This window comes from Magallana gigas, chromosome 5, assembly GCF_963853765.1.
Source record: "Magallana gigas chromosome 5, xbMagGiga1.1, whole genome shotgun sequence".
NCBI classification, from domain to species: domain Eukaryota; kingdom Metazoa; phylum Mollusca; class Bivalvia; order Ostreida; family Ostreidae; genus Magallana; species Magallana gigas.
The window spans coordinates 36,549,096-36,571,428 of record NC_088857.1 but is presented as its reverse complement, the minus strand read 5'-3'; the positions used below and the strand labels follow the sequence as shown (position 1 = coordinate 36,571,428).

The 22,333-nt window shown below is 33.7% G+C and overlaps 4 protein-coding genes across 8 annotated transcripts; 2 read left to right on the top strand and 2 right to left on the bottom strand.

Moving 5' to 3' along the window:
* Positions 1-942: 942 nt before the first annotated feature.
* Positions 943-4,426, bottom strand: LOC105328352 (serine/arginine-rich splicing factor 7). 3 transcript variants are annotated; one of them, XR_010714070.1, is made up of 6 exons: positions 4,267-4,426; positions 3,694-3,902; positions 3,313-3,519; positions 2,207-2,746; positions 1,707-1,817; positions 1,383-1,414 (listed from the first exon to the last, which is right to left on the bottom strand). XR_010714070.1 is itself a non-coding variant. In XM_011429192.4 (5 exons), the coding sequence occupies exons 2-5, from the start codon at positions 3,900-3,902 to the stop codon at positions 1,342-1,344; spliced, it is 600 nt and encodes a 199-aa protein (XP_011427494.1). In that variant the 5' UTR covers positions 4,267-4,426; the 3' UTR covers positions 943-1,341. The 3 variants fall into 3 exon arrangements, 1 of the variants encoding a protein (XP_011427494.1); XM_011429192.4 differs by lacking the exon at positions 2,207-2,746 and having other exon boundaries at positions 943-1,414; XR_010714069.1 differs by lacking the exon at positions 1,383-1,414 and having other exon boundaries at positions 1,745-1,817; positions 2,129-2,746.
* Positions 4,427-4,526: 100 nt separating this feature from the next.
* LOC105328353 (serine/arginine-rich splicing factor 7) lies at positions 4,527-9,440 on the top strand. 2 transcript variants are annotated; one of them, XM_011429194.4, is made up of 7 exons: positions 4,527-4,675; positions 5,056-5,335; positions 5,703-5,870; positions 8,224-8,298; positions 8,432-8,452; positions 8,767-8,793; positions 8,987-9,440. In XM_011429194.4, exons 2-7 carry the CDS (start codon positions 5,058-5,060, stop codon positions 9,306-9,308), a joined length of 891 nt encoding a protein of 296 aa, XP_011427496.3. In that variant the 5' UTR covers positions 4,527-4,675; positions 5,056-5,057; the 3' UTR covers positions 9,309-9,440. The 2 variants fall into 2 exon arrangements, with proteins under 2 accessions (XP_011427496.3, XP_011427495.3); XM_011429193.4 differs by having other exon boundaries at positions 5,703-5,888.
* A 689-nt stretch (positions 9,441-10,129) lies between these two features.
* LOC105328355 (uncharacterized) lies at positions 10,130-12,503 on the bottom strand. The gene is made up of 4 exons (XM_011429196.4): positions 12,389-12,503; positions 11,741-11,897; positions 11,006-11,170; positions 10,130-10,693 (listed from the first exon to the last, which is right to left on the bottom strand). The coding sequence occupies exons 1-4, from the start codon at positions 12,468-12,470 to the stop codon at positions 10,543-10,545; spliced, it is 555 nt and encodes a 184-aa protein (XP_011427498.3). The 5' UTR covers positions 12,471-12,503; the 3' UTR covers positions 10,130-10,542.
* A 282-nt stretch (positions 12,504-12,785) lies between these two features.
* Positions 12,786-22,285, top strand: LOC105328356 (RUN domain-containing protein 1). Of its 2 annotated transcripts, none has more exons than XM_011429197.4 (16): positions 12,786-12,941; positions 13,177-13,340; positions 13,484-13,628; positions 14,010-14,102; positions 14,435-14,542; positions 14,644-14,756; positions 14,881-14,923; positions 15,176-15,266; positions 15,984-16,042; positions 16,459-16,688; positions 16,822-16,933; positions 17,883-17,975; positions 19,080-19,190; positions 19,465-19,655; positions 19,876-19,970; positions 20,149-22,285. In XM_011429197.4, exons 2-16 carry the CDS (start codon positions 13,195-13,197, stop codon positions 20,253-20,255), a joined length of 1,737 nt encoding a protein of 578 aa, XP_011427499.3. In that variant the 5' UTR covers positions 12,786-12,941; positions 13,177-13,194; the 3' UTR covers positions 20,256-22,285. The 2 variants fall into 2 exon arrangements, with proteins under 2 accessions (XP_011427499.3, XP_011427500.3); XM_011429198.4 differs by having other exon boundaries at positions 12,798-12,941; positions 13,152-13,340.
* The last annotated feature ends 48 nt before the right edge of the window (positions 22,286-22,333 follow it).

Sequence of the window (22,333 nt, the reverse complement as noted above, 5' to 3'; positions counted from 1 at the left end):
TATAAAGATTTAATTCTCTTCATATTTCTATGTAAAAATTTGCCCTTCCCCCTAATTTTGTTCCGTCCTACCAGCGAAATCATAATTTTGAAAAACTTGAACCTACACTATCTGAGGTGCTTTCACTAAAGCTATTCTGGTTCATTGCATAGTTTTTAAAGACGTTCTCTGAATATTTCATTGTAAAAAAAGTCTCGAAGATCATGATTTTGACAAACGTGAATCTACACAAGTCGGGGTTGCTTTCAATAATTAAAAGAAGCTGCAGGTCTGTAGCTTCAGGTTTGCAAAAATTCCGATCTTCCGTCTTATGTTTTTTTTTCGGACCGGGAGTTACAGGCCTACAGTTATCACAGAACTTACAGCATTTAGGCTAATTGATTTTTAAGAAGATTTTAAAGATATATTCCTATGAAAAAAGTCGACTTCAGTTGTGGCTATACCCTACCCTTGGGGATACCAAACTGCTTTAGACGGTATTAAATGGGTTAACAAGGACGTCAACCAAGTCTATGAAACTGTAAGTCATGAGATTGAATTCCGCTGGGGGTTATATAATTTTTACCTTTCCAAAAAAAATTTCGAATATACTTTTGTTCATTGTAAAATTTCAAAATTCTAAACAGACGAAATTATTTCGATTATAATGTACGTTTATCCACATTAATATCGACAGGAGTCCTATCGCACCTAATATGCTTCAGTATTCCTCACCACAGTGATTTCTTTTTAATGTCACCTTTTGTCCATCTTCTGTCTTTCGTCTATCTCTTGTAGCAACAGGTGAGAGAGGGCCAAGGGGAGTAAATATATGGTCCTGACAACTATAACTCAATTTGTTAAATGTTCAACACATTTTAATACTATTTACACTTTTTTATTCAATTACATTGAAAAAAATACACAAGTGAAAATATACAAACTCTATCTCACTGCATTTCCTCTTTTTCAACCTTCTCATCTATAACATTACTTGCATCTTGCACATTAAACTATAAAACATCATGTTCTTTCAAAATCTCTTATCAACTTGATCACACTTTATGTCCTAAATAAAATTTGAAGGTGTGAATATGTCGAATATTAACAGAAATGCATACATTTTAAAACAACAAACAACATAAATGCTGTGATCAAGTAAACACCAAAAAGTTGTCATGATGCACATTTATTTGTGATGTACTTTAAACATAATCATAGCTATGTCCATGGATTTAAAATCAAAATTGAATCATGTTAATGAAACAATTTCTCCTCACTTTAACATTAATATCTATGATTGCCAAAAATAATGATGTGTCATAAATGAAAATGATATACAAAATGTCATTGTTTGGACTTCTAATGGTCATCATGCTTTGAACTTCCTTCCCTGCTCATACTTCTAGTTCGTCTCCTGGGTGGGGAGGAGGACCTGTAAACCAACAGCAGAAGCACTTGACAGAAAATCAATTTTAAACCCTTTGTTAAATCACAGTAAAAAATTCAGAAATTCTAAAATCTAATAGCATGGTCCTTCATCTGCTTTAACAATAGCATTTATTCTGATATTTCTGTGCTGAACAGTGTCCAGGCTGAGATTCATCATTTTCACTGACATTTTTTTTTCAAAATTGACAAAAATACCTGGCTTGTATATATTTATTAAGTCAGACAGTTGAAGCAATTTTCTTTTGAAAAAGAAACAGGAACTGGCTCTTACTGACCTGCTCTTGGTTCTACTCCGGGTGTGGTACCTGGGTCGGCTGCCACTCCTGCTGCGTGACCTGGAGTAACTGCGTCTTCTTGGTGATCTGGATCGAGATCTGGATCTGGACCTGTAATAAAGCATGTAATAATCATGCTCTGAACCTTACAATGACAACCAAACAGGGAAACCTAAGATACATTATCTGTTATCTGTAAGAAGAAACAAAGGTATAGCAACATCTTTCCTCAGTTTCAAATGGCACTGCAAAAAACTATTATTACAAGTCAACACTTCATGATTGTCAATATGCAACACATACACTAATTTAGCGATACATTTTCATTTATTTTTCATATTATGTGCATAATTTACAGTCTCCTTTTAATCAAACCTTCTGAAACTGAAAAATAATTTCACATACACAAAAGAATAACATACCCATTTGTTGTCAACAAGTTATCAAAATGCAGAAAGATCAAGAGGAGTCTGAATGGGGAAGGTGGTGAATCAGTCTACCTTCAAATCTAATTGGCTGATCTGAAGAGGTAGATCTATTCTCTCAAAAATGATTGGCCCCCAGTAGGCTGGTGTGTTGAGGTGTTAATCTACTCTCAAATCTGATTGGTCAGAGATGGATGGTGTGAAGAAGAGGAAAATCTACTCTCTGATCTGAATGCCCAGTGATGGCTGGATGTGTAGAAAAATCTTAACACTCTAAGTGGTCAGGACGATCGGGTGTCCAAAGCAGGGGGCGAATCTACTCTCAAATCTGATAAAGTCATGATGAACTGTTGTGACGAATGCAATTCTTGTCATCATGATCAGCTGAGGTGAAGATTCTCAGACTGGCTGTGATGCACAGTGGCAGGGACGAATTAACCTTTCCCACTGATGGGGGAACTACATGTTTTGTGTTTTCAACTTGGAAAGGGGCTGTGGACTTGAAGATTCTGAGCACTTCAAGAGAGGGTGTGGTTGAGCTCAGACATTGTATGTTGCAATCTAACTTGAAAACTGAGGCAGTCAAGATCATTTGCCAATGGTTCATGAGGATGTCTGCAATGCATTAGTGAAGATTTGTGTTATCATTGGCTTGGCTTTTGCTAATTTCTAAAAGCTGTTAAAATGCGATTCATTATACATTTTAATATTCAGCAAATTCAAATCCCAAAATTCCCCAAATTCATATTCGAATGGCTAATAATGAATTTTGTATAGTGGACTTCACTAATGTAGGAATCAAAGGGCATTTTTTTTTTTTGCTTTTTGCATTCAATCTTTAAAATGTGACCTATATTTATAACGTAAATAAGGGTCTTAGGTCAATCAATAGAATCATTCATTAAATTGCCAAAACCATATTAGTTAAATAATTTTGTAGATTACATATATGCATATATAGGCACTGAAAAAACACTTATATTTATCTTAGAAAAATAAGACCACTTTTTCTTCATTATGTAGAAAACCCTATGAAGTCCACTGCATACAAATCTATCAAATACCTGATAATTCATTTCAATATGATTAAATTATTCAATTCAAACTTGACGCTTGCATCAGGGTTATATTTTCTCTCTGAAAATGAACTCTACATGCATAGACCAATGTTAAAAGCATACCTTGATCTTTTGGAACTTCTGTGGGACCGTCCCCTTCTTGTGCAGTCGTATGCATAGTGTCCTCTTCCTCCACATTCATAGCACTTGTCATCTGGGTGAAATGGACGACGGCCCCCTGATCTGGGGGGTCTTCCCCCTCGGAGCCAAGGTTTGGGCCGTACTTTACCTGTAGAATGTTCTACTCTGACTCTTGAACCACAAATTGTACTGCAAAATTTTAAAAAGTCTTGGTTAACAGTGCACTCCATTGTTCAATTAAAGCTTTTAGACTTTCAAAATAGAAAACTTAAAGTAGAATATTGTAGATTATCACAGAGAGAAGGGGTCATCAATTGGATTGGTTTCTTTCTAAAAATAAATTTAATCAAATATGACCCTTACGTTCCATCCATGCCCCGAACTGCATCATCAGCATCTCTTGGGTCTTCATATTCTACAAAGGCAAATCCTGCTGGATTCCGTGCAACCCAAACATTTCTCAGTCTGCCATAATACTCAAATGCCCTCTCCAAGTCTTTTTCACAGGCATCACGACTCAGGTCACCAACATAAATCTTTCCTTCCAGGTTGCTGTCCCTATATCGAGACATCTACAATCATAAATTATATAGCATGTTAAATCTAAGTATTCCAAAAAATACAAAATATAAGCCTACCTTAGAATGCACTTACAAGACTCAAGACCCTTGAAAGAGAAACTGCATTGTTGGAGTACACTTAGTACATGTTCATTCTAATTTCTTTTAGTAGTTGTATCGATGTGTAAAGTGTCTCCCTTGTTTCTGCAGTCACTTTGAGCCAAAATGTTGGGTTGATGCCAGATTTTTGCTTAAAACATCCTTGTTCCTGTGCACCGGTTTTCGTTTTTCAACTTTTAATATTTAACTAAAAATACTGTCAAAACTAGTTTAACACTACTTCCAACTTAAAAAAAAACAAGCTTTAAATACTTACAATTCTGTATCTGTTGATAAATTATATAGATTTTTCTTGAGATGTTTGCTTGGTCCAATATATTCGCTGGGTCAACGTTCTTTCCTCCTTTCCCAGAAAATTTAATATGGCGCCGACGCGCATGCACAAGTCACGTGTTTATTACAGAGTGATTTTTTTTATGAATTTTACATATTAGAAAATGTTTATATTTTCTAAACTGAGTGCTTTATTGTGTGAGAAATTCATTTAAATACTATTTTTTAAGTTTATAAATAAATAAATTTACTTTTGTATTCCTTTAAACGCTTTATATATCGAAAAATGGAGATAACTTTACAAGCGTGTCGATGACAGAGAGAGGCGTGCACCACAGGGAACAGGAAAATATTGAATATTGTCCAACCCTTTCTTTGCACCTACGAAACAAGTAATGTTATATACATAATTTTAACTGCAGTTATTTAAATGCTAGGTTATTATTCATTTCTTTATTATTATGTGACAAGTGAACACCCGTCACAAATGTATACTATAGTATATCCTTAGTGGTGATATGCTGTAGACTATGCATCGAAGAACGGAAGAAAAAAAAAAGAATTCTTCCTGTACTTAATTTTTGTTTTTAAGATGTGGTTTTGTCAACATATTTAAAATACAAAAATAAGAGTAGTCAACACAAATTTGTAAACAGTTTGATTTTCAGATGTTATATCTAATATAGATAAACTTACTGAAAAACAAATTCATAGTATTTCTGACAAATTGTATATTGTAATTCAAATGATAAAGATTTGATATTTCTAACAGAAATGGGAAGATCAAGATCAAGGAGTCGTAGTAGAAGCTATGAAAGAAGACGGAGCAGAAGTGCTAGTTACGACAGTAGAAGCCCCTCTCCAGAGGAAGGGTACAGGGTTCATGTGGCAGATCTAGGAATAGATCCATCCAAACGAGACCTTGAAAGAGCCTTTGAAAAATTTGGGCCACTCATAGAAGTGTGGGTTGCAAGGAACCCCCCATGTTTTGCTTTTATTGTATACAAGTACAGGGAAGATGCAGAAAAGGCTCTCAGAGAAATGGATGGCAAGTAAGTTAATTTGCAGAATTGTTGAATGAAAAATGTATTGATTTACTGTATTTAAAGGCTTAAAGCAAACTCTGGACCTAAGGATTTTATTGTCTTTTGGGAAACAAATTTTGATGAATCATTTGTAATACACTACCTAGTCTTCAGACATGATGGGGAAATATCATACTGTAACTGTAGTTCTTTGCCTACTTCAATTTGTGCCATGTCATTGAATTCCAGGTGGATAAGCAATTTATCAAAGCCTTATGTACCAGTATTGTCACAATCTAGGAAAATTTTGCATTTAATATGTGGAAACAAGACTGGCCACTTCAGATGTACTTTGATGTTGAATATTATGTTCCAATTTTAACTCTGCTTCCAGGCCTCTGTCGGGAGGAAGAATAAGGTGCTCTTTAGCTCGCCCTAGAACAAGGGGAAGAAGGAGGCGGGGATTTGACCCAAATTTGCGCTGTTACACCTGTGGTGAGAAAGGCCATTTTTCTCGTGACTGTGCTGAAATTTGGAGACAGAGACGACGAAACAGAAGTCGGTACGTCGAAGCTGAAACGTAATTACAATATAATTATTTTTTCTCTCCATTATATTCAAAGTACATTCAGATATTTGTCACATAATTTGATATCTTATTTATGGTTGAAGTTTTATGTTGCCATTGATTTTTTCATTAATAAGATATTGCATATTTCCATAAAATTGAAAAATTTACTAATAAATATTTTTTTTAATGTCATTAAGTGGTCATTTTCTGATCAAAAGTCTCTTCGTCACTAATGGATTGTTTACAATTCTCATAATGCAGTTCATTATTGATATTGAAAATTCAGACTCCAATGGTTATATTATTTGTTTGAAATGATATATGCTGCATATGAAATATTATTCTATGCACAAAATTTTCAATAACACTTGTATTAGTTAGTAAAAACAATGCAAATAGCCCAGTTTCAAAGTTAATTGACTAATAGAGTGAGCTTTGTGACATTAGTTCTGGAAGAGAAAGACACATAATATGTTATTGTCAGGTTGTGGGATGTTTCTATCGTAACTTTTCACATTTAAACATTGTTCCATGATTCATTTTTTTTAGCATTAATTTTATTGGTAAACTCTGTTAAAAAATAGAAGCATACATTTTTTGCACTTGTCATTTAGTCTTTCATTATATCAGTCTTAACATCTCACAAGTTGGACAGGTAAAATTTTATGGCCCCCTAAGTTATGCCAAAAATAACAAAAAGAGTAACTGTTAGGTAACATGTATTCTTTATAACCAAGATAAGTAGATACATATATTGCCATCTGATTTTAAAGCTAAAAGACCCATATCCCATCCTTTGCTTGCTTTTTAATCATGAAAATATACAGATACCTGTCCTAGTAGATAAAAAGACACCCCTCCCCCAAGTATTCAGATAGATATTATGTAAACCTCATTCTGTTGAAGTGTTCAATTAAAAAAATTGGTTGAAGGAGAAAATTTTTAAGGGTTCAAAACTCTGTTTTATATACCACTATCCTGAACTAGTTTGATCATATGTTGAAGTAGGCTATACTTTTTTCAAATCAGTTTTTAATTTCTTAAGAAAAATAACAGTTTAGAAATTTAGCATCAACAAAAACTTGGAGCACTCCCTTGAAAATACATGTACATGTATATGAAAGAGAGGATAGAGCAAACATTTTGTACACTTCGTGAACTTACAAGATTTTTTGTTTTAGGTTATAGATTTCATAATGACATTATCAGTTGAAAACTAATTCAGTACCAGTATTTCACAAGTATTAAGGACAAAATCTGCCACCTAGCACATACTAATCCATTATCTATATGATAAAAGACAATTATCATTCTGTATACTGTAACAGTGGAAATTAACTTACGATTTCCACTCCATTTATGTCTCTCTACGTAATGTTTTTATCAGGCAAGTGGTAATGGTATATTGATTGTGTTGGCAAAGAGTTGGCAATGGCCTTGAGTTGATGATGGTGGTGGTCCTCCGCAAAAAAATGGCGGATCGGACCTCTCTAAAGTGTGATTGGTTGATTATGGTCAACAGCCCTGTATCAGGATGTGCGATCCCTGAAAATATATTGGTGCATCCCTCTATGGTGGGCTTGAGTGGTATTGTGTGTAGGCCTGTATAAGAAATAATGTGATAATTTGCTAGTAGTCTTTTGGGTAAGTACTGTGTTAAATGGTAAACATGAACCTTTAATAGTAGAGTTTGTTACATATAGTATTGATGTAATTGGTCAATATTTTATGCCTTATTATTATGATACATTGTAAATGTTTAAAATTCTTTCATATCATAATATTCTCAATTTTTTCCCATGTGTAATAATGCTTTGTAAATGCATGACAATTTTCTTTTGCTGGTGATGGAATTCTGGGGAGTTACTGCTGACAGGCTCATCATTTCACATTTCCCTTTACAACACCTTTAATGATTTTTGGGCACTAGATCATTTTTAGGAAGGGATACACACAACTGAAGCAAAATTTAACAATTTGTTTGCCTTTAGTTCAATACATCACTCATATACATACCAATATGTTTCAAGCAGCAATAATTACGGAAACAGATATAGTATGATAATTCCCCATCTTCAGCCAATTCAAGTTTAAGAGAAAATTGGGTCAAGCACAGCAGACACTTGCGTAAAAAGAAAAATGTAACACTCAAATGCCATACAATTTACTTTAGAGTACATTCATGTTGCACATCTTTAACACATTCAATTAAAGAAAAAATTGGGACACCACAGCAGACACAATGTAACTACCAAATGTCAAAATATACTCAGAGTACATTACTGTCAAAATGTCTTATGTCATTGCTCTAGAATTAGAAATAAGGAAATGCTCATATTTACAGAGAGCGCAAGAGGAGAAGAACTAGGACAAGGTCAAGATCAAGAAGCAGATCAAGGTCACGAAGAAGCAGATCAAGGTCAGTTATTAATACAACAATCAATGGTTTTATTCCTGCCAAAAATTAATTTTTTAAATTTTGAATCATGGAATTTTGATGAATTTTTTTTTGTTATTTCATTACAATAAACTTCATATTCTTTACATTTCAGATCCCGATCTAGAAGAGACAGGTATTACATTGATCTGTAATGAATTCATGTCAATAGATGGATAAAGATCACATCGACTATTTTGCTGAATTTAATATTTTAAACTTGAACAATACCATTTTAATGAATTTTAAAGAATATATTTCTGCTAGTATATCTATTCAATAAAAAAAAAATGCAATCATATAACAATGTTACATGTAAAGCTTATTAAGATGACCGAGTCCAAGCATTGGGTTACCTTTTCTTCTTACAGAGCTTTACTTGTTGCTTGCATACAATTTTTGATTTATCATTAGGTAGCAACCATTTATGAATTATCTTCTTATTTTTAGATCAGGATCAAGATCAAGAAGCAGCAGGTTTGATAATCTTTTATTTTCCATTATTCCATATTAAATTTCATATGTATGATATTAAAATTTAGAGAGAAAATTTATCAGCATTATGACAATGAATATCAATGCATTTATTAAGAGACAACTAATGTACACCTGTACAATTTCTGTCAAGGCTTGACTTTATTTTTATAACGTGTATTTTTATCATGTTCAGGAAAGACAGGGACAAGAAATCTAGGTCAAGATCACCAAAGCGTGACAAACGCAAGGACTCTTCCTCCAAATCCCCAAGGAGGAGCAGAGACAAGTCCAAAGACAGAAGCAACAGGGAGAGCTCTGATAAAGGGAGTCCCCCACAAGGAGACCAGGAGCAAATTCTGGACGAGATCAGGCCCTCATACTCACGGTCCCGATCTAGGAGTGCTCCGAGGTCAGAAAGGTCACATAGGTCAGAAAGGTCACCGAGGTCAGAAAGGTCAGCTAGGTCTGGAACTAGAAGTCCCAGGGCTGATAGGGACGACAATGAGGAGGACTGAGGGGGCGGGGCAGGAAGATAAAGTGGTGATTGTTATTATTTTCCCAGGAATTTTATCCAGTGATTGTTGTACTGTAAGAAAACTGTCAATTTATTTGTTAATGATTGCTTCAATAAAGATTAGGAAATCCAAGTTCTTTTCTTTGTAATTTTGTATTTGGCAAATTTAATAACGAAGGAAGATGCATGCATATATGTGAACATCACAGGAATGAAAGAAAAAGTTGGTCATTTCATTTCATTCTATGAGGTAATGATAATATGTACATATACATTTTATGATGACTAACTTGAAAAAGAGGTTGGATTTTAAGTGGGATGTTAATACCTAGTTTGCTCATGAAAACAAGCATTTGAATATCGAGTTCACTTGTTTATGACTTGCTAACAAAAGTCCATCAATATTCATAGACTGTCAAAATCAAAGTTTTTTCAAAGGTCTGCTCTTTTGTGTAAAATTGAGCTGTTTCAACTGAAGTATACAGCCCTGGATGAAGTATGACAGGTGTTATGATCAATGAACATGTATTCATATCTGTTACCCAAAGACTGGACAGTTAACCAGAGGAGACCCTGCCTTCATCAAACTAATGTTTGACACATACTTCCCAATGTCCAAGCTCTTGTTAATACTGCTGTATTTGGTATTTTTAAAAGGGAATCATTTAATAGGGAAAAGTAATACTGTTAAGACGTTGGGAAGCACAGTTGAAATTGGATGCTTTTTTGAATTCAATGTTACCAGTGATGTGGAAGATATATCTTCCTGGTAATTTAGTAAACAAAGAGATACATTCTTTTCTGTTTTATGGATATACAGCATAAGTAATATATGCACATTTATTGAAAAGCAACATTGTTGTGCTAGCATACACTGTTGACTTTAGGATAGGGACACTTTGTACAAAACGTTTTTCATGTATAGAAATATATACTTTTGCCAAGAAACAAAAATATTTAAAACAATTAACTCTATGAATAAGTTTACGTATGCATGTCTGAATAGTTGGAAATACACAAGATTTGGATTAACCAGGTTTTACTGTTAAGGGATTACTATAAACTGTTTTGTACTGTATTCATCATTTAAATATACAAACAAGAGAATGGCTTTGAAGGTAACATAAAATATAGTTTATCCACCTAATAGTGATAAATTAAGCTATGTAATTATATGACATTTTGATGTGTAACTGATAAAATTTTGCCAGCGATGTCCGTGTTTCTGTCTGTGTTTATTCGTTCTTGATGAACTGCCCGTCCCACCAGCGGTCCTTGGACGTTTCGTCATGCACGTCCTCGGGGAGGGACAGCGCCGGCTGGTCCTTGGACTTGGCCATGATCTCTGCAGCCTGTTTCCTCTGCTCTGTCCTACTGGCACAGCACCTGTCGTCGAACATTCATAATATATTTTTTAGTACCAGTTCAGCTTTTAAAGTTTTGATTTAAAAAATTAAGCCAAATAAATGATATTTAAAGATGCCATGGATTTTTCTTTTCGTATCAGAGCATTTTTATTCCATCTCATTTATGCATAAACTTCTTAAATTCACATAAGTTTAGAGTCGAAGTCGGAGGAGGGGTGGCGTGAAATAACCGCGCTTCTCATCTCAGATTTTGCCCTCACCCCCCCCCCCCCAAAAAAAACAAAAAAAACACAGGAAGCTGTGGAGGGAGTCAGTTTGGATCTATACTTACGGCATAGCATCTTCCGCAGCGTAGTATTTTGCCTTGGCTCTATCAAACAGTCGGTCCAGAAATGGTACTGTGCCTCTTTTGCACCAAAACAGATAAATATACAGGAGAGCGAGGACGATAAAGGTCACACTTATGCCCACTCCAATGGCGATCATTTTGCCCCATCTGCAACGGAAAATTAAGTCAATTTTTAATCCTCTTTTCAGTTGTGTTGGTATTTTTCAACAATATAGTAATGGCAACAACATTATACGCATATAAACAAAAGAAGAGGCGGCTTTATTAGCCTATTGTTTTTATCACAACTCATTAATTTTATGTAATATCTAATACTGGGAGTTTTATTACTTATAATACCGTTTTTATCGATTAGTATGTTACAAAGACAGAGAATCGTTGGACATGGAGCACATTATACAGTTGGCTTACTAAAATTCGACACGCCTAATGTTGGTTACATCTGTAAAAGTTGGGGGTTTTACTGTTTTAGAAAGTAAATTACTAAGTAATTGTAAATATTTATATACAATAATAGTGCCTACTAGAACATGCTGTATGTAAATCCTGACAATTAATTAATTAAGCCGGGGGGGGGGAACAAAATTATCCGTTGCCCCCCCCCCCCTCCCCCCATAAAACTCTATGGATCCACGTGCTTGTATATATAAGTTTTGCGAGCTGGTTTTAAAATGGAAGTGTTGTATATTTTAACCTTTGTTGGGGATAAGTACCCACCTCTCCCCGGGCTTGCAGCAGCCCACCGACCCGTCCTGGGCGCAGCAGTCCGTCTTGCCCTGGGCCACCAGAGTTTCGTCCGTGCAGTCCATGTAGTTACCCTCCTCTGACGCGGGCTTGGTTTTGTCCACAATACATTTTTCATCTTGTCCAACGGCTTCGAATAGCATTCATTTGTTTTGTATTAGTAATTGCTCGCACAGTATTGAAAATCGTACAAAAATCTTATCATGAATATTTTTTAGCTGCTCTTTTTTAAAATAATGAACTATATATTCTAATATACAGGCGTATTAGAAAAGATTGGATTTTAACAATCTACATGTATTAACCTGTTAACTGCAACGTCTAATAGAATATAGCCACGATTAAACATAATCATAATAAAACCAACTTTCTATATTGCGATATATGAAAATATTTTTTTCTTGTTAAAATTTCTGGTTTTTATTTTTATTTTTTTTTTTATTTTTTTTTTTTTGAATAACCAATACAATCCCTTCCGTCAGTTAGTTATATAAATAAATGAATGAAGATGATAAAAAACTTGATATTATTATCTAGCAAAATATCAGTTACAAAAGGTTTATATACTTGCGTGATTTGAATTACTTAATTTAAATTTGGATTATAAAAATGAAAACATACCAGCATTAACATGGTGAGAGATGGATACTAAAACCAAGGAAAGAAAAAACGCCTTCTTAAAGTACTGAAGCTGAGCAGCCATTTTATAACTTTAACTGTTATTCAATCAATAGACTGTCGTTTTCAAAATGTATTTGATTAAGAGCTTTTGTGCTAATTTAAAAGAATTTAGTCTAAGTAAGTAGAGGATCGATAGCATTACAATCTCAAGGAAATTGATCGATTTTATTACATAAACATGTTGGTAATCTGTCTCTGTACTCAGTATGATATTCCAATGTAATATTTTATTTTTTTTATTTTTGTTCACTCTAGATTGACAAAATATGTGGTGCCAAATGAATTACATTTCAAAATTTTCATTCAGTACATCAGTACATGTACGACTGAACAAATTTGCAACGCACCCTAATGTTATTCACGTAAGAGACCCGGATAAACAATGAGACACGACAGCTGCTGCAGATAATTAGATAATGTTACACATTTATTCTTACTCCATGAATAGTCCGATTATTCCTGTGCACGTAATAAAACTATAAGAACACACAAGGTAAGGGTGCAATTTAGCAGAAAAATTATTGACTTGTTATCATTTTTCAGATCATGAAACGTCACATAGCATCGTTTCGAATTTCCTCTAAGTTTAGAAAAAGAGGGGAAAACTTGACTAGAAGGGAAAAATAAAACTTTAGTATTTCATAAATGTATTTCATAGCGTTCAGGTGAATTGACTTTGCAATCATTTATTGTGAATTGACAGTACACCGGTTCTTTGGTTAATGTAGTTGGCTGTAAAGTTCAGCATGATGGAAGGAACAACACTACCAGCTGCTGAAGAGGAATTAGATGTTGATTATGATAGTTTTGATGAGCAGTATGACCGCCCTACAGAGAGATGGGCACCTCTAGGACAAGCAACCAGTCCTGCCCCATCAAGAATGGAACTTAAGTATGTGTTTTAAAAATTATTTTTGTTTACTGGTGCTTGAGAGCATTGATTTAGACTATTGAACAGTTGATAAACATCAACCCATCGTATCATTTACTGTTTATGTTACTTTATTCATATTGAAATTGTGTGGTACATTTCAGTCATGAAACTCACTTGGAAGAGATGGAAAGGCTAGAAAAAGAACAGGAGCAGTTGAATTCATCCCTACTTGCCCTCACTACACATTTCGCTCAAGTGCAGTTCAGACTGAAGCAGATAGTTAGTGCAGAAGCTGAGGATAAAGAGGTAGGACCTCTCTTAAATACCACATTTATATAGATCAAAGAGAAGTACTTGTTTAATGAATGCTTGTGCTTTGTTTATACTTCATTTTTCTGATATCCTTGAAAATGAACAGAGTTGATATTACTACATGGTCAACTTGATGCAAACAAAATATAACTTCAAATACTTGAAACATGTTTGAAATATTGCAAAATATGAATACTCATCAAGAAAATGTTAGAAATTTATATTGAAATTATTACACATGTATAAACATGATTTAAATTTTTTTTGTCAACACACATCAAAAACATCAATGCAAATGTGTAGAATGGACTTTGATTTTTCATTGGTCATTTGAACAGCAATGGTAGATAAGAAATATATCATATCTTTATTTAGATTTTACTTAAAGAATTGGAAGAATTTGCATTTAAAGGAATTCCTGATGTGAGGGGAAGTCGGGTACAGGATGCACAAATCCTTGAAGAAATGGTCAGTATAATACTGCATTGTATTTAAATCTGCTTGGTCCGTTTTTTTTGGTATTTCTGTACTCAAAAAATATTTATACAATATATTTATGTTGAAAAGTTAGACTTTCACCTATTTACATCAGCAGAACTCTTTCAAAGATAGAGATATTCAAATAAATATAATTTCTGTAACAAAAAAACCCAAAGCAAACGCTTCATCGGCTTGTTAAGAAAAAGGAACCGAAAAGGGAACTGCATGTATCGATTATAAACACAACAAACTTCTAAAAGATTAGTGATTTTATATATATATATATACACGTGCATGTATACTTTTTATTTCATTTTAAGAGTGACAAAGAACATGAAGTGAAAATAAATGAACAAAGAGAAAAACAAAGAGAACTTATTCATCAGCTTAAATCACAGCTAGAAGATCTGGAGAACTATGCCTACGAGGTAAAGGATGATAATTTGCTTTGAACATATTCTGGACAATTTTAAAACAGGGTTAATCTTGTGTTAATGAATGGTGATAATTTTTTCACAATGGTTTTTAGACAGGGGATGTAGAAGAATTGCCTACCAATAAAATGATGGAAAAACAAAGGGTGGTCATTGATGAACTCAAAACAAAACTAGACCTCAACATGGATAATTTTGACAAACTAAGGTACTGTAGGTGTGAATGACATATATAAGAAATACATTGGATACAAAAATCTCTTGTGATATTAAAATTTTCAATGTTCTATAGTTTTGAGATTGTGATGAATATGATTTTTTTCTCTTTTCAGCACTGATGACTTAAAGAATGTGGTGGATCATGCCATTGGTCAGGTGAGTGACACTGAGTTTGGTTAAGGAAAGATAAATATCATGATTTTTGTTTTATTGAAAGGCTATCTGCAGCCTTATTTTTAAGATATTTGTGTTGAACTGTATCTTGATAAACTCCTATAGACAACATTGATCAGCGGAGGTTCGTAATTACACAAAGACTTGTCAGCTAGTTTGTTAGTATTTGTAGAAAGTAACAATGGTGACAGTAGAAAAACATTAGTGTAGAAAGTTGTTTGCTTTTAAATTTAGATTGTTAACCCTGCAAAAGTGAAGGAGAAACTTGTAGATCAGCTACGCACACAGGTGGTGGATCTAGAGAGGTTTATAGCTTTTCTTCAAGGTGGGTGTTGCCAAATTACTTTCTTCTATAGTATGTCCCAATTTATTGCTTCCATTGCTTTTTGATGATTTTTAATAAAAATACACATACCTGTGAAAGAAATACAGTTGAAATCGATAAAAGGGAATATATCCAAGATCTTCATTGAACAATTATCATTTTTCACTCATAAAAGTTCACAGGAACGAAATCAAATTTCTTGCGTAGATTTATAATGGGAGATGTTTACATATTTTCTCCATTCGGAAGTACTCTGGATACCTCGCGCAATTTTTCAACGTTATCATCTGGGCTTATTAATGCAATGCAAAATTCCCATAGACTTTCTATTTTGGGATGTGTATTAAAACCTGAAGCGCTAGAGGCGGCATTTCAAAACAGATAATCTGGACATTTTTCATATTAGTGGATGAATGTAGTTTGAGCACAAAAGTATTTATGATTATCGAAATAACAAGCAAAAAGTGGTGGAAGCAATAACTCGGGACAGAGTATAACAGGTACTTCCAAAATATCTGTAAAAATTTGTTATTCCTAACTTTATCGTCATCAGTTTTCATGAAAAATATCCTTCTGTATAAATTGAGTGTACAGAATGCTGCTATAAATTTCTAATGTCTGTATTGGGCATGTGTTTACTACATACATAAATTGGTTATTCATTTGAATATGATAATGAATTACAAGCATGCTCATCGTAAAGAATTACTTTTATAGGAGAAGCTAGCAGTCCAGGTCCTCTCGGGGAAGAGAGGTGTACTTGTCCCGTGCACAAAGTGAGTATTTGTTAATACATTGTATATCTTAATGGAAAGGACATTTTTTGTTGTAGTACACTAGTTTAAAGAATGTGTTAAGGAGAAAGTTGGGTTACTCTGCATCTTTTGATGTGCTGCTAATTAATGAAATCATTGTTTTATTGAAGAACTTTACATGTACATATGCATATACAAGTAAAAGAGTGGCAGAACGGTTTTATAATTGATGAATATTTTGAAGTGCCATTGGAGGGTGAATTTAAGCATTCAATACATAACTGCAGTTGCAAAGAGTGTGCAGCATGAATTAAATTCAAAAGCTCTACTACAAATGATTTTCTGTATAAATTGAGTATAGCAATATGATTTAATTATGTCATTTATGCAATAACATGTGTCCGACCTTACTGTCTGACAACTGTTGCTCTGTTTAGTTTCCAGATGACAGCTCAGACAACTCTAAAGACTGTAAAGGTTTGCACCATCACCACAACCGCAAACTGAAAGAAAAAGTGGAGAGAGAGAAGAATGTTAAGGACACCCAGGCCTTCGTCAAGAAGACTCTCGCCATACTTCAGATGTTCATCATTACACAGTTTGGGTGTGGTGCCGGGGAATTTAAGAGGAACATGATGAAAAAGACTACCAAGGGAAATCACTGGGGGTGAGAAATGAAATCACATATATATAGTTTTTGTTCATCCGTCAGTTCATCCTAAATATTTGTGTAGTTTCTTCTGTACATGTACTTTCCTTTATATTAAAAATTAAATGAAACTCTTTTTTTTCCATTTTAGAGATCTGAGAGCAAGATTAGAACTGGCCATCAACAAAACACTAGAACTGGCCCAAAAGCAGGAAGAAGAGCCGCAGGATGATCAGAGTGAATTTGGCAGTGATTCAGAGGAGGTGAGAGCCAAAGTTAAAGATTCAATAGACTTCAATGGATGTACATGTAACGATTATTGCATCAAGTGCAGATGTTAGCGGAATTTTTATCTGTATGTACATTTGCTAATTTTGGTGCCAGAAACAAATGACTCAGGTGGTCAGCACACTTTTATTGTCTTCAAGTATTTTTTACAGATCAATAAATTTTTTTACTGAAAAAATAATTATGGACCATTGTATGTAGTTGAGTTACATGTAGTTTAGGACTAAAAGAAATTAGCATTCTTAGGGAGCAATTTATGAAAATTGTAATGATACAACTGCCAAACCATAAAACCTTCTTAAATTCGAACACATGACCTGGGGTTCACTAATCTGATGATATAACCACTAATCTCACAATGACATACTTTATGATAAAGTAGGTCACACGGGATTAAGGACCTTTGATGACTTGAATGTAATTTTAGTCAATTTTAAGATAACCCTTATCTGTACTTTTAACAGTGTAATGACTTCCTCCTTTATCTTGTTAGATGTACAAATTTACAAAGACAAGTTGGATCAACATTCTGAAGGTTAATAACCAAGATTCACAATGACTCACTTTATAAAAGTTATCTCTTAAATGCCACACTTTATTGTAATTTCAAAAAAAAGTAAAATCTACTGGTATTCTTCTCAATGAACTACTTTTTGGGGGTTTTTTTCAATATTTTTCAATATCATAAAAAACAAATGACACAGAAATTACAGTGTAAATATCTTGTTTTGCACTTTGCAAATTTTTGTAAAGAAAAAAGAAATGCAGATTATAAAGTGTATACATTTTCTTTATTTTTCACAAAAATTGCAACACATGAAACCCACCTACACCCCTAGGTAAAGTGGTATATTATGTGTGTATGTTGTACATTTCAGTCGGAAACAGAGTATACTACATGTATGAATGTGTTGTACCTTTCAGAGTCAGGAACAGAGTAGCCCCGCCCTGACCCACTGTGTGAGGAAGGACCTAGCCATGGCTGTTCGTGACTTGATGCAGCATGGACTGATGGAGGTCAGATTTATATCCTCCCCCCTCACCCACTCCCACCCCACCCTACACCCACACAGGTGTTTATCACATGCATGTATATCACTGTGTTATCAATACAAGCACGATTAATGGAGGTCAGATTTGTAATAAGGTACATGTACTAATATCCCCTTCTACTGATTGTAAGTCCAATCACTAGCGTGTTTATCGCAATTGTTATCAGAATTAGTATATGTAGTAGATATTGACTGTTACATTCATTGAGCTACTGAACTTTTATGTAATGTTCATGGGCATATTGTTTACTCAAAACTTTGATGTTTATGCTGACTAAGGGAAATGAAATTTATATGTGCAACATTTGTATGAGTAGCCTGTGATGTTTCTTTAATGTGTTATACTATTCCCTATAGTTGCAGTTGAAAAAAAAAATACAAGATAAAAATATTCAATAACAAATTAACTCTTTTTTGAATAAATGTTAGTTTCTGAATGAGCGATTGCAACAACATGCCACAAGTTTTTTCAAGTGCCCATTACTGGTACTTATCAGAGAATTCAGACTTCTTTAGTATTGGAAAAGGGGGAGGAGGCTGATCTAGGTAGTGAATAAGGTCACTGTACCCTGTGTTATAGTCCATTGTTATTCTGGAGACACTTGTACACCTCTCCAGTGATAACTCTGTGTATTGGTTCAGCTGGACTGGGTCCTTTAGTGCAACAAGTGTTTGCTTGCTAGAGAGATATCTACTCTGTTTAATTAGTCAGGATTAACAAACGTCATTCATCGTATGGACTGTGAACAAACAATTATATCATATGATGTTCAGTTTGTAGTTTTAGAAAACATGTTACTGGGTACCTTCCTTTTCCCTACACAATAAAGTCCAGGGAATTGGTAGGTGAATGGATGGGGGGTTGTTCATCAAGACCGTAGGACCACTTACCGCTACATCTAACAGTCTACCTCTATAAGTACATATAATTATCTTCTTTTGGAGACAAATCATGATTGTCAGTGATATTAGTTTTATGATGCTGATTTCATTATTATGATTTTTTGATGATGAAAGGATACTTTAATATTGTAATGATGATGAAGATGATAATGATGATTTGTTGTAGATTGGGCAGAGTAAGAGCCTGGTACCCTTTGGATGCCTTCCCAACAGATCGGCAGCCATTACTCAGTCTCTGCATGCCTGGGACCTACTACTCAAGTTCTATGAGATGAAAGTAAGTCCATGTACATGTCATTATGATGTTATACATCTAGCATTGAAATTTTTTTTAGGCTTGTTTTCAATGAATTTGGTGAAGGGGCTGTAAAGACATGAACTTTATGGGGTATTTTTCTTTCATTGACTTTATGATGTATGGTCCCTTCCAACTGCATTTACAAGGTTATTTCCAAATTGTCTCTGTTAACATTTACAATGTACATGTATATCAACCTTTTGATTTATACCGTTATTATTTTGAGGTAATCTAAATTTGTTTGATGTTGCAGCATGGCAGACAATATAATGAATCCCCAGCAAGAAAGCTGTCCCAGTCATTTCACCTGGAGATGGTCGGGGGGAAACCAATCACTGTCAAACAGACGATGCTTGGGGCCATTAACACCGTCATCTCCTCCCACACTCCTCTCAAACGCTCAGAGGACTCTCACTTCAAAGCTTTCATCTCCATGGCACTCAAGTATGAATGCATACATTCAGAACATAACTTTGATTTATCGTGGAACATTCTTGATATTGTTATGATTAAAAAGATTAAAAAGCAAGAATTAATACACTTACATGTAAAAAGAATCAATGGAAATACCCTTCACTGTACCTCCGTCTAGGATCATTCTTGCTGACATTTGCAGTAATGTGTAATATGCTTACCCTAGCCTTCTCTTTGACTTTGTTTGCAGTGAAAGGAAATTGGTTGTGTGGTTGAAGCTGCTTTTCAGGACTCAGACTCTTATCGACAACTACTACCAAGATTGGAGCTATGTGGCCAGAACTGGTATAAAAATTCTCTTCTTTAATACATTTATATAACCGATATTAGTTATTCAATTTAAGATATAAATTGAAAGTCATCAAAATACTAAGGTATACATGATAAGTTTATAAACAGTAATTGGTAAATGTTATCTAAGCTTAGATCTAGATTTCCATTTCTTTTGTTCTTATACTTCCAGGTTTTGATGATGCTCTGAAATCTCTGGACAAGCTGAACAGCATCCCATTCAAACTTCCTGTTGACCTGGCTGTGCGACCTTTCAGCAACATCAAGGACGCATTCTGATCTATTTCACCATTACACACAACTTTTTTGTCGTACATACAGCAGTCAATTATTGATTTGTTAATATTGACCAGTAATTTTCAACTGAAAATGAAATCATGAAAAGATGGAAGGATTCATAAAAAAGATTTCTACTTAATAACTATTTCATCTGATTGTGTAATAGAAAATAGACAGTGGATTTTTGGCAAAGAAAAATATGTAATGGTAAATGTATACATGTTCAAAAATATGCATGATGTACATTTTGATTTCAGTATATTACACATATACCAGGTACATTTGTGTGAGACTTACAACATTACAAACAAGCAGTTTCAATTTCAGACCTTTATTAGACAGTAACTATCAAAGTAAACATATTCATTCAGCTGCTTTAACAAAAACTCTCAGAAACTGTGACTAGTATTATCTGTTTCATCATCATGTTATGTAGTATTTTAATAGAGCAGTCAAGGTTTAAAATGCATTTAAGTGATTAGTTTTAATATTCTTTATGTTTTCACCAGATTGGCGCACCTTGCAGCATGTATTTTTTTAAAACTTTTATTCACATGCATGTACATTTATATGTAGTTCAATGGAAAACTGAATTATAAGGGGAAGATACTCCGTGATGCAATGAAAATTATGAGTCAAAGAATCTCCTGTTTATCAGACTGAAACCCTTTACTGTACACAAGTATTTATTGTGTGAGAATTGTCTTTAGTACTTCTGTGTTTTAAAGTTAGTTAAGTTTTGAATCTCATTGTCTTTTGTGGTTTTTTTCCAAGAAAAATATGTTCTGTCCATGTACATGATACATACATAAATATGAATTATCACGTTTAACGTAGACTTTGTTGAAAATATTGTAGTCAGTATAAGTAAGAATTGATTCATTGGTTTTAACATTCCTGGTAAAAATACAATGTATTTAGAAATACACAGCTCAAAGTTAAATGTATGTATTGCTATTTATTGGAGCATTCCAAATCAATTAATCATTCCTTTATTAATTTATACATGCATGTGTTGATAATTATTTTAGTATATGTTGCGTAATAATTCTTTATTGCTTATATATATATTTACATTTAAGAAATCCAATATTTTATTTCTATCTGAATTTATATAAGAATTATGTTCCATTTCTTGATGATCATTTGAAATCCTTTGTTCTAAACATGAACTGATATCAGACTCAAATCTGTCCATATTTACAGTTATTTATCTTTAAATTTTGTTTTGTTTATTATCTTTAGTATGATTTTTTATTGTTTAAGGTTGTGTTATAATACTGCATATAAGTGCAATAATGCCTGATGCCTCTTTCATTTATGTATTCATCTTCATGTGAAAGATGTTCTTAGATTGTCATATCACTAGCCAAAATAGTCATCATTTGTAAATTCATATACATGTGTTCACAGTAGATGTATATACTCTTCATGTTTAAAGGGGGGAGGGGTAGAGTAGACACTAAGGGAATAGGGAGTATAGGCAAAAAATTGCATGCATAATTGTTTATATATAAAAGGTGTTGGTATACGGTAACATCAATGCTATTATTTATGAGTGTTTTAAAATTTAGGCTATCATACAAGAGCAGATTTTGTAGAAGTAAATTCTGTGAACTTCAGAAACATTTCAAACCATTGGCATATTATTGATTTAGAGGTAAACATTCAGTATTGATATACATGTAGAAGTTAACATTCAGTGAAATAGTCAGGGTAAATTTTAAATTGTTTGTTTGGATTTTTGTCATTTCAAAATAAGAAATATGTAATATGATCATGAAATCCCTATTAATATAGTGCAATATCCCAAATGTTCTCATATGTACATGTGATTGTCAATGTTGATAATGTACATGTTTATCTACATTTACATGTATATAAATGTTCATTTATTGATCATTTGCTCATTGGCCTCTGAATGGTATGTAATTGTGATCTGCATTCCAAGGCCATGTATTGTTATGGCATTGTTGTCCACAATAGATAAATATATTTTGATGTTGCAACCAACAATTTGTTGTTGTTTATTACAGTAACTAAACTGTATTAAGTTCAAGAGTTTTGTTTATTGTCTA

What these genes read in the sequence shown, in the direction of transcription:
- LOC105328352 (XM_011429192.4), bottom strand. Translation starts at nt 3,902, where the DNA reads ATGTCTCGATATAGGGACAGCAACCTGGAAGGAAAGATTTATGTTGGT. An exon ending in GTTCGGGGCATGGATGGAAC is followed by an intron (nt 3,520 to 3,693) that starts GTAAGGGTCATA and finishes AAAATTTTGCAG; the next exon opens with TACAATTTGTGGTTCAAGAG. An exon ending in CGGAGTAGAACCAAGAGCAG is followed by an intron (nt 1,415 to 1,706) that starts GTCAGTAAGAGC and finishes GTTGGTTTACAG; the next exon opens with GTCCTCCTCCCCACCCAGGA.
- LOC105328356 (XM_011429197.4), top strand. Translation starts at nt 13,195, where the DNA reads ATGATGGAAGGAACAACACTACCAGCTGCTGAAGAGGAATTAGATGTT. An exon ending in TGGATCATGCCATTGGTCAG is followed by an intron (nt 14,924 to 15,175) that starts GTGAGTGACACT and finishes TTTTAAATTTAG; the next exon opens with ATTGTTAACCCTGCAAAAGT. An exon ending in TTCATCTCCATGGCACTCAA is followed by an intron (nt 19,656 to 19,875) that starts GTATGAATGCAT and finishes CTTTGTTTGCAG; the next exon opens with TGAAAGGAAATTGGTTGTGT.
- LOC105328355 (XM_011429196.4), bottom strand. Translation starts at nt 12,470, where the DNA reads ATGGCTGCTCAGCTTCAGTACTTTAAGAAGGCGTTTTTTCTTTCCTTG. An exon ending in TGCTGCAAGCCCGGGGAGAG is followed by an intron (nt 11,171 to 11,740) that starts GTGGGTACTTAT and finishes TTTCCGTTGCAG; the next exon opens with ATGGGGCAAAATGATCGCCA. An exon ending in GCTGCGGAAGATGCTATGCC is followed by an intron (nt 10,694 to 11,005) that starts GTAAGTATAGAT and finishes GTTCGACGACAG; the next exon opens with GTGCTGTGCCAGTAGGACAG.
- LOC105328353 (XM_011429193.4), top strand. Translation starts at nt 5,058, where the DNA reads ATGGGAAGATCAAGATCAAGGAGTCGTAGTAGAAGCTATGAAAGAAGA. An exon ending in CTCAGAGAAATGGATGGCAA is followed by an intron (nt 5,336 to 5,702) that starts GTAAGTTAATTT and finishes CTCTGCTTCCAG; the next exon opens with GCCTCTGTCGGGAGGAAGAA. An exon ending in TCAAGATCAAGAAGCAGCAG is followed by an intron (nt 8,794 to 8,986) that starts GTTTGATAATCT and finishes TATCATGTTCAG; the next exon opens with GAAAGACAGGGACAAGAAAT.